The 11,506-nt window shown below is 39.8% G+C and overlaps 1 protein-coding gene across 1 annotated transcript; it reads right to left on the bottom strand.

The window, feature by feature from the left end:
- Positions 1-1,466: 1,466 nt before the first annotated feature.
- On the bottom strand, positions 1,467-10,987 carry LOC111184411 (beta-defensin 125). Its single transcript, XM_022592941.2, is given in 2 exon segments — positions 1,467-2,354; positions 9,380-10,987. Coding segments are annotated over 2 exon segments (459 nt in total). The 5' UTR covers positions 9,438-10,987; the 3' UTR covers positions 1,467-1,953.
- Between the last annotated feature and the right edge of the window lie 519 nt (positions 10,988-11,506).

The following is an 11,506-nucleotide window of genomic DNA, read 5'->3' as shown; positions in this document are numbered from 1 at the left end:
TCTTGGGAAAAAATGTTGTAACCAGTATTCCAGTTTGAAGATTACTACTTTATTTATTTATTTATTTATTTATTTATTTTTGTGGTAGGCGGGCCTCTCACTGTAGTGGCCTCTCCCGTTGCGGCGCACAGGCTCCCGACGTGCAGGTTCAGCGGCCATGGCCCACGGGGCCAGCCACTCCGCGGCATGTGGGATCTTCTCGGACCAGGGCACGAACCCGTGTCCCCTGCATCGGGCAGGCGGACTCTCAACCACTGCGCCACCAGGGAAGCCCGAAGATTACTACTTTATATTGTCAGATCTTCTCATATTGATTGAGATGATTTCATGAACAAGTGCAAAAATTTTTATTGAGCATCCACCATGTGCAAGGCACTGGTCTAGCAGCTTGGGACGCAGCCATGAATAGGACCACAGTGTAAGGGCTCTATGTACATTATAGTAGTGATGACAGGCTATATGTAAGTAAATGATAAAATAATTCAGAAGGAGAGCAAAGAAATCTACAAAATAATTTCAAAGAATTTAAGTGATTGGAAGAAAATAACGCAGAGTAGCGTGAGGAGTGGTCTTGTGGCCAAGGATTATTTTTAAGGAGGTGACATTTAAGGCAAAGGTATACAAGAAGAGTACTCTAGGCTGAGGCAGACTGGTGGCCTAGGGATGTCTTTATGGTGAAAGAATGCCTCTGTGAAGAGGTGTCAGCCATACAAAGAAATGGAGAAGAGCAATTTAGGCCAAGGTACACTAGAAAGAAGTCGATCACCTTGTCCAGGTTTGCTAAAGACTTTCTTGGTTTTGGCACTCTAATTCCCATGTTCTGGGAAGACCCTCAGTCCCAAGCAAAGTAGGATAGTTTGTCAGCCAACAAGAGACCCAAGATCTATTGGAATATGAGGCCTACTTAAAGGTCAGTGGCCTGATGGCCAATATCAAATCTACAGCTGGGGTCACTGACAGCTTGACCCTAAGAAAATAAAAAGAACTAGAGAAAAAAACCTTCTTGATTCTGAGACATTTAGGCATCTGGGGCTGTGGCTCTCAGTAGCACACCAGCCTTAGTTCAGCACGTTAACAATTAGTCAACCTTAGAGTGAATTACTTCTCTGTGATATCAGAGAGTAAAGTCGCTGATCCACCAGCTGCTGTGCAAATAGCACTCACACGCACAGAGACAGACAAAGCAGAGACCCCCTACACACAGCTAGTATTTGTGGACAAAATGAACATCTGGAGAGGCACGCAACGAGACCACCGCAGTTGGAAGTTTTGAGTAGACTTTTGAGTGGAAAGAGCATTGGAAAGATAAGGAGAATTTGTGATGTAGCTCCTAGTTTAATATGATGTACTCTTAAGGCAAGTCACACGTGCACCTCTATCTAGTTAAATCAGTGTTTGTGGTGAATGAGGTAGTTTCTAACTAAAACTGGGTTTGTTTCGGGTTGAAGTATTAAACAAAATTTGACCTCATGATACAAACAGGGCTTTAAAGTCAGCACTTACAATAAATGTTGGTGAGGACAGAGGGACAGGAAAGGGAGGATTTGTCTGGAACTTTTTATGTGCCTTCATAGGTTCTTCCATCTATGAGAGTAAGTGTTTCAGGCATTACTAAAATCAAAATTTCAGTCTCAACTATACAGGCGACTTCAAACTGTGGTATTTATTTATGTGTTTGTTTGTTTATTATGGAAAAATACACACACAAATATCCCCTGAGGCCAAATATTAGCACATGTATATTAGTATATCAGAGGAAAACAAAGAAAAAATTTAAGCCCAAAATAAAGAATCCCTATATCTTCTATACACTTCTCTTTATACATTTCTAATTGTGAGGTAACTCTCTCAGTTCTTGCCTTGGCAGTAGCATTATGTCCATCTCTATGTCATCCAATTCTCGATTGAACTGTCCCCAGTGAAATAACATCTGTAGAATTGGCTCCCAGGATATTAGTCCCAATGCTTATATAGATCTGCTGTCTCAGGCTCATGAGAAAATGTTGTACCCTCAACGCTCTGAGGAACAGTTGTCAAAGTCTAGGTAGAATCTCTCTCGGAAGCAGTCGTCCCAGTTACTGTGGTTTCTTGAGTCTTAGTTGTTTTAATTGTTACCTCATCATCCAACCCAGATATGGGAGAAAAAGGAAAACCATCGTGAGTACCAAATCCAAAAGTTACATCTTCACCGAATGTGGGACGTATTGGCCATTGAGTGTAAGGATTGTCACTGCTTAGGGGAATGCAGCATGACAGCTTGTTCATACAAAGAAGTTTGTACCTTTCGAGATGTAAACATCGTTTTCTGCAGTATCCTACATCATTCTTCCAGCATCTTTCAACAAACCAGCCAGCTGCAGGGTTAAACAAGCAGTCAATTTTTAAATTCTAGCCACAAGACAACAAACATTAATTCCAAAGTTTGACAACTACTACTATTGCCATCTAAAGTAATATGATAACAAATACCACAAGCCATTTGGAGAGACAAAGAAGAAAACTAAAACTGTATATTAAAAACTGTGACATGTGCCATCAAGGAAATTGCTGGTGGTGGGGAGAGGAGAGAGAGAAGGAGAGGGGAGGGGGCAGGAGAAAGACCAGAGAAGAAGGAAAGAGGAGGAGGAGGAAGAAAAAGAGACAGAGAGGGTAGACATATGTAAAGCTAATAGTTAAGCCACGGCAAGGCAAGAAGTATGAAAGGAGGCTACAGGATACACAGGAGGCAAAGATTATTTCAAGAAAGGACCATCAAATGCTCAGTCCCAGTGTGGAGAAACAGCATCGTGTCTTTAAGGTATTAAGAGAAGGCTGAAGAGCCTGAAGTATAATGTGCAAAGAACAAAGGAGCACGAGATAAAATGAGCTTGAAGTAACCATGCCATTGCCTAATCAATTTGGCCATTATTAAGCATTTTTATTTCAAACCATTATGTGAGTTAATTTACTTCAGTTAGCTGGGATTTCACATGGAAATTAGATAAGGGAAAAGGAAAAATAGAATCTGGAGACACGTTAGAAGCTTTGGCCAAGTAAAACATGAAGATGGCTGGAACCAGGGCTGTGAGAGTTGTAAAGAAGAGAACAGATTAAAGACATCGATTGTTTGGATATAAGTCAGCGGAGGATGGAGAAATGCAAGTACATTAGTACATTTCTGAGCTGATACAGGGGAGATTCGTGATACTTGCTATTCATAGAATAGTAAACAGAGGAAAGAACACGATTTGGAGGGAAGAGAAAAATGTGGTTACAAGTACTTGTTTTGGGGTATATAGCACAATATACCTCAGATGTCCAGAGGGCAGTAGGATATAGCTGTAGCAACTCAGTAGACAAATTTGGACTGTAGATGTAAATTGTGGAATCATTGCTATGGATAGTATTTAAAACTACAATTATAGATAAAGTACATATAGTGTTGGAATAATGTGAGATAAAAGGGGGCCATAGTTAAATTCTGGGGAGTGTCAATATTGAGAGCTCAGATAGGAGGAGAAGGCTCAGAAGGAACAGCCAGATACTTAGAGCAAAACAGGAGAATGAGACACTAGAGAATTAGATTAGTTTTCCCAAAAGCAGACCTTGGGATAAATTTTGACTACTGTATAATAAATGAGTTGAGGGCATTCAGCCCTCCCCACATCGCCAAATCAGTTTGGAAATGGGGAAGTTACGGAAATAAGGCAGCCAAAAAGAGGAGAGTTATACAGTTAGTTACCACTGTGATTGACTAGAGCATGACCCCATGGGGAAATCCGGCAATTAATGTATGGCTAGGATAAAGGTCCAAGTTATCCTTCTTGAGGGTCAGAGGAGCTGGAATATTTTTCCACCATCCAGTAGTTGATAGATGATACCAGAGTGAGCTGACAATTCCCTGCCACTTCCGGACTGCCGCGTACAGGACTAATTTGCAAGCAATCGACCATGCTTTGAGGATACTGCCAGGTGTGGGTCAGGCTGGTGTGCATGAAAATGGCAAATGCCAAAGGGATACAAAGAAAGTTGTATCAGGTATGACTAGATTATGCAAGTGAGGAAAACGTTTCCTAAAGGAACACATGGACACTTGTAGGCAAATACTGCTGTGAGGTTGAGCGAGATAACGCAGGAGCTGGAGCCTCCATTGCATTTAACATGATGAGTGTCACTGGTAATCTTCAGAGTGGTAAGAAGAGGAGAAACAGAAGTGAAGTGGTTGACATGTGAATGAGAAGTGGAAATAGCACCTGGAGACCAAACTCTTAGGAAGTTTAGCTGTGAGGAAGAGCAGAGAAATAGAGAAGTACTTAGAGGACAATATGGAGTCAAGGAAAGGTTTTTCAGGTTTGTTTTGAAGGCTGGGAAATAAGAGCGCATGTTTGCAAATATTAAGAAGGAACAAGTAGAAAGGGAGAGATTAACGTAGAAGAGGGAAATGAGGCAAAAGAAGGGCATAGTCCTTGATTAGGTGACAAGGATTAAGAACACATACAGCATCTGACTGTATGTGATATGGAGAAGCACACTTCCTCAGCTATGTCAAGAGGGAAAGAGAAGATGGGTGAAAAGCCATACTGGTATGAGTGTCGGCAGCGGTAAAAAGTGGCATTTGAATTTTTAAAATCTTGAGATGTGGGGTAAAGTCCTAAGCTGGGAGGGAACATCACAGACAGGAGTGGAGCAGGAGAATTGAAAAGAAAGAAAGGTCAGTGCAAAAAGGTGGTCTAGGAAAGAGGAAAGATGAGCTCACACAAGAAATACAGTAGGATTACGAAGCAGCGTGATAATTCATTGGAGGAGGGAGGATAGGCATCTACCGTGAAACTAGTCTGTTCCATTGTATGATCATTTATCAAGCAACTATATGACCATCTTTCTCAGCAAACCACCCGAGAAGCACCAAGGTTGGTGTATTCTAGGAAACAGCTAGTGCAAAGGCTCTATGTTGGAGGAAGCCAAGGATGTATGAAGAAGGTCAAGTAATTCTCAAAACAACCCTTTTTGCATTTAACTTGATAAAGTATGAAAAGTACCTTTCATGAGTTGAGATAGAGAGAGAGAGAGCACAACGAAAACTTGGCTCCTATTTCCTCCCCTGGGGATGTTGGCTTTATCCCAACTTCTCCAATGATTCATTGTTCTTTTATTATTTTACTGGCTTCAATTCTATTGCCCTTGGTAGAATTTTCTGTAAGTTTCAAGGGTAGCCGTACCACTTATTTCATCCTGGACAAAGTCTAACATTGCTTCCTCATTCCTAACTTCTACAAAGATTACCTCTCTATGTATTTTTTTTTTTTTCCTCCGGGGTACCCATCCTCGAAATCTGAGTCCTGTCAGCATTTCTCTTCCATTCCCAAACACGTTAAATCATCTTGTTCTGTCAATTCTTCTTTAAACTTGCCTCTCACTTGCATTGCTCACTACTCCTTTTCAACTATTCCCCCCTCAGAGTTAAAATTTCGGGTACAGCCCATCACTCAACAGAGGTTTGAGCCCCTAACTATGGTACAGACTCTGTTCTAGGTGCTTGGGGTACATTTGTGAACTAAGCAGACAAAATCGCATGGAGCTTACTTTCTAGCAGGGGAAAACAGACAGTAAAGAAAACGAGTAAATTATCCTGTATGCGAGAGGATCATAAGTAGTTTTCAGAAATAAGAGAGAATAGATTTAAGTGGAATCTATTTGGTGTGTCATGGGGACAGATGACAGTTTCTTAAACAGCAGTTAGCAGGGGTCTTGAAAGAAGGTGACGATTAAACGATGACTTGAAGGTGGTGAAGGAATTAGTCACACCAGTATGTAGGGCAAGTGCATTCTAAGCAGAGGAAAAAACAGAACTCTGTGGGTTGAGCAAGCCTGGCATGTTTGAGGAAGGGCACTGTGGAAAGCCACACTTTGCCAGTGTGGCTCTGGCAAAGTGAGCAAGGACTAGAGGACTAGAGTAGTGGGAGATGAGGTGAGAGAGGTCATAAGCACCAGATCATGGAGGGAATGGTGGGCCACTGTAAGGACCCTGGTTATTGTTCTGAGTGAAGAGGGGACCACTGCAGAGATTTGAGCAGAAGAGGTACATGGTCTGACTTCCAGTGTGAGCAGATCACACTCTATGCTATCTTGACAGAAGACAGCAGGAGGCAAGAGTAGAAGGACAGAGACCTGTGAGGAAGCTATAAGAAGCAGTAACAGGTGAGAGATGATACTGACTTGAATCAGAGCGGTAGCAGTGGATGGAGGCGGTGAGATCAGTTGGTTCTAGACATAATTTGCAGGTAGATGTAATAGATTTCCTGGTAGATATGGATATCACAGCTTAGAATATCAAAGATAGTTCCAAGAATATGGCTTAAGCAATACAAGGATGGTGACTGGGAATAATCTATAACAATGTTTTTTTTTTTTTTTAGAATGACAGCCATCACTTATTTCAAAGCTCCTCAGTCTGGAATTATTATGTCATTAGGAGTTGTGACCTCCATCACCAATATTTCAAAATCATAAATCTAAAAAATATGAATTACAGTGGTATTAATTCAGGCACATAAGCCATCTAGCCAAAATATTATCCCTTGTGTGAATTCTCTCTGAAAAAAAAAAAAGAAGAAGAAAGAAAACAGATACAGAATCAGAGAGCATCAACTTAAATACAGCTCTCAACAGCACTCCACTGATGGACAGTTCGGCTTGGTAAAATGTTTCTTTACAAAACCCTCAGGTGCCATCTCAATTTAAAACAGAAAAATACACTCAAAACATTAAATCGTAAGTTGAAAAATAGAACCTATAAGCAAAAATTTATAAATCAGCAGGAAACAAATCTACTGCCCTCACAATAAAAGAGGAAAATAAGCAGAACCACACACTTTATAGAAAATTCGAAATACATGATCAATATATATTTGAAGTTTGACTTCTCCATAGTCAAAGAAATAGAAAATATTATAAACTTAGATATGTTCCTTCATTTTAAACATTTGCAATATTCTGAATTTGACAATGCACTAAGCAGACAGGAATAAGGTGCATGTCTAGGAATTTTATGTTGAATGGTTTATGTCTATGAATGGTTGTATAGAATATACTTGTATATGAAACATAAATACACTTCTTAGCAAAAATGATAAGTACATAAATGTCCAAATATGAAATTGGATAAAAAAGGTACAGAGGGACTTCCCTAGTGGCGCAGTGGTTAAGAATCCGCCTGTCAGTGCAGGGGACACGGTTTCGAGCCCTGGTCTGGAAAGATCCCACATGCCACGGAGCAACTAAGCCTGTGTGCCACACCACCGAGCCTGCACTCTAGAGCCCGTGAGCCAGAACTACTGAGCCTGTACGCCACAACTACTGAAGCTCACACGCCCAGAGCCCATGCTCCACAACAAGAGAAGCCACCACAATGAGAAGCCCGCGGGTAGGCCCCGCTCGGCGCAACTAGAGAAACCCCGCGTGCAGCAATGAAGATTCAACGCAGCCATTAAATTAATTTAAATTAATTGATTTTTAAAAAGGTACAGAGCACCCACTGCATGAAATTCTATGCAATAATTAAAAGTTCAGTTTTTGGAGAATATTTAATATGTGGGAGAATACTCATCATGTTTTAGAAAATTTTAAAGGAGGATATACATTTTTTCCCCACATGTTATCCAGGAATCTCAGGGAGAGTAAAAGAGCAAAACCGTATTGTTACTTATTTATTATTTCAAAACTTTCCAAACTTTCGGTGAATAGTTCATAATCAGAATTGAGTGTAGGTGATAATTCTTTACGTCACTTACATGTGTCCATGTGAATCAAGATATAGACACATAGGCACATGTATGTCCATCTCACAGTAGTGATTACCTTTCTAAGCAAGATACAACGTCTCCAAGTTTGGAGTCCATTTTCTTAGTACATAAAAACTCTTAAAAATCAATAAGAAAGAGTTCAGAAATACAATGGAATAGATGTTCAAACTCATTTATAATTGAAGCGTGATGAATTCAAACAAAGATGAGGCAACATTTTCACACATTGAAATGTAATACATGAAAGAATGTGATAAAAAAATGGAGTGATCAGTGTGTGGGAAGCTGACACTATCACACACAAGTGATAAGAGTGCGCATGCTGTAGTCCATTCGGTCAGTTGTTTGCCAATCTTGCGTGTGTGTGTGTGGGTTTGTGTGTGTGTGTGGCCATAAGGGGAAAGATATACATTTGTTTACTAATTTTCCTAGCTGAATTTTTTCTGATAATTAAAAATTTCCTGCTTAGCAGACCAATTAAATTAAGAAAGGAAATTCACAACCTCACCCCCATATATTCTACGTATACATTAAAAATAATGAAGTAGGTTCAGGCACTGATAAGAAGTCTCCGAGATATTGTGCTAGTACATTTGGAAGAATCCGTATGATTGATTTACATTGGTTTTTTTTTTAACATCTTTATTGGAGTATAATTGCTTTACAATGGTGTGTTAATTTCTGCTTTATAACAAAGTGAATCAGTTATACATATACATATGTTTCCATATCTCTTTACATTGGGTTTTTAAAAATCTAAGGTATATAAATATTTGGATCTACTAGGATATACAACTAATTGGTAAGATTACTTCATTGAATGATTCAGAGATTCTGAAAGAGAAGACTGAAGAACTGTTATTCCAGGGTAGGAGGGTCCTTTTCCTTAAACTCATATAAGCCTATCGATTGCTTGATACTTTTTAATCAATTGCAAATATTATTTTCCAATAAAAGTAGATACGTTTCCAAAGTAACATTATTAAAAAGAGGGAGTAAGCTAATTCATTACTGATCTATTAGCAGAAGGTCCCTATTGGTCACTTACCTTTTTACTCTGTCTTAACTTATCCCCACTTCTAACTTCAATTTGTGTTATCTTTCTCATGACAGCTCTGCAGATCCTACAAAAAGTGTGATGAACTTGCTCAGCATACCTCAGAACATAAACAAACGAGCACCTCTCTTGAAAGCACTTTCACGACATAAGAGACTTCAAGATGGTAGTGAGAGTTGGACTAATGGGACACAACAATAAAACAGGTGCAACAATGAAATCGTTAAAATAGAAGCAAAGTCAGGCTGAGTTAACAGTGGTTAGTTATAGAGAGAGACAGAGAGAGTTGCTCAGAAGACTGAGGAAATTCTGCCTTTGGAGAAATGTTTCAGAAGACACCCCAGTCTCATAGGTGCCTCTAACAGATTCTTAGAGAGCAGGAACGTGGAGCTGCCAGCATGCCATCATAAGAGCACTTGTGCTGCTCTTTATTGGCCCAAGGCTTTTCCTGTGGACCCCCTTTCCCCCTCAAGACACCTGGGAGCCCAGGGTCAACAACTCATCCTAGTTCCATCATCTCTCCATTGTAGGGTTCCATTACCTTTGGTCACCAGATTTAGTAACCCACATATCATGAAGGTCAGTATCAGGAGATTCATGGCTTCTGGGACAGAGGGAGCCCTGTGTCCTGAGGAATGCAGAACACTTTGCACAGTTAGGACTCTGAGTGGTCACCTTTACTGGCCTATCATGGGTGATGAACCAGAGAGGAGGAGAACGCTATGCCACCCAGAACACCAGATGATTAACTTGCACCATTGAGTGTGCATGACAAAATAATGCTCTGTTCTAGAAACTGTTATAGGAAGCTGAGGCCTTATGAAATGAAGTATAATCCTAAGGATGTGCAGGGTCTGATGGAAAGAAACAACTCCCCAATAAAGTCCTCCTTAACCTTGGATGGGACCAATTACTTCTCCTCTCTCTGTATGCAACACTGTGTATATACCCATGATAGCAGAATGCTATATCATGATCCAACTTGTTTCGGACCAGTAAGCTTATGACATCGAGTAGATTATCCCCCTCTCCATCTGAGTGATGCCCCAATCCACTGTGTATTAATTTTTTTATAAGTTGTGAAGTTTGCTTTGAATGGATTTTTTTTTTTTTTTGCTATGGATATTCAATTTTTGCAGTAACCATTTGTTGGAAGTACTATCCTTCCTCCATTGAATTGCTTTGGCAGGTTTGTCAAAAATTAGTTGGCCATACTTGGTGCTCTATTCTATTGCATGGATTATGTACCTATTCCTCTGCCAGTACAACACATTCTTGATTACTGTAGCTGTATAATATGTCTTGAGATAACGTAGGGATACCTCCTGCTTTATTCTGCTTTCTGAAAATTGTTGTAGCTCCCCCAGTTCCACTGCCTTTCAATAAAAATTTTAGAACAGTCTTGGGTATATCTACAAAAGATTTTGTTGGGAATATGAAAGCAATTGAGTTACAGCTGTGTTGTAGTTTGAAGAGAAATGACTTCTTTACTATGTTGAGTCTTCCTATCCATAGACATGTGTGCCCATGCCACCTATTTAAGTCTTTTTTCTTATTTTTAACATCTTTAATGGAGTATAATTGCTTTACAATGTTGTGTTAGTTTCTGCTGTATAACAAAGTGAGTGAGCTATACGCATACATATATCCCCATATCCCTTCTCTCTCACTGGTCCCTCCCACTCTCCTTATCCCACCCTTTTAGGTGGTCCCAAAGCACCAAGCTGATCTCCCTGTGCTATGCAGCTGCTTTCCACTAGCTATCTATTTTACATTTGGTAGTGTATATATGTCCATGCCACTCTCTCATTTCGTCTCAGCTTTCCCTTCCCCTCCCTGGGTCCTCAAGTCCATTCTCTACGCCTGCATCTTTATTCCTATCCTGCCCCTGGGTTCATCAGAACTTTTTTTTTTTTTTTTTAGATTCCATATATATGTATTAGCATACAGTATTTATTTTTCTGTTTCTGATTTACTTCACTTTGTATGACAGAGTCTATGTCCATCTACCTCCCTACAAATAACTCAATTTCATTTCTTTTTATGGCAGAGTAATACTCCACTGTGTATATGTGCAACATCTTCTTTATCCATTCATCTCTCAATGGACACTTAGGTTGCGTCCATGAAAGAAAAAAAGAGCTGGAGGAATCAGGCTCCCTGACTTCAGACTATACTACAAAGCTACAGTAATCAATACAGTATGTTACTGGCACAAAAGTAGAAATATAGATCAATGGAACAGGATAGATAGCCCAGAGATAAACTCATGCATATATGGTCACCTTATCTTTGATGAAGGAGGCAAGACTATTCAATGGAGAAAAGACAGCCTCTTCAATAAGTGGTCCTGGGAAAACTGGACAGCTACATGTAACAGAATGTAATTAGAACACTTACTAACACATACACAAAAATAAAAACAAAATGGATTAAAGAGCTAGATGTAAGACCAGAAACTATAAAACTCTTAGAGGAAAACATTGGCAGAGCACTCTGTGACATAAATCACAGCAAGATCCTTTTTGACCCACCTCTTAGAGAAGTGGAAATAAAAATAAACAAATGGAACCTAAGGAAACTTAAAAGTATTGCACAGCAAAGGAAATCATAAACAATATAAAAAGACAAGCCTCAGAACGGTAGAAAATATTTGCAAAGGAAGCAA

Source organism: Delphinapterus leucas, chromosome 15 (assembly GCF_059928025.1).
Source record: "Delphinapterus leucas isolate spDelLeu-1000000601 "Yukka" chromosome 15, BTC_Dleu_Yukka2, whole genome shotgun sequence".
In the NCBI taxonomy this organism is placed as follows: Eukaryota; Metazoa; Chordata; class Mammalia; order Artiodactyla; family Monodontidae; genus Delphinapterus; species Delphinapterus leucas.
This window is presented reverse-complemented; position numbering and strand designations above follow the sequence as displayed.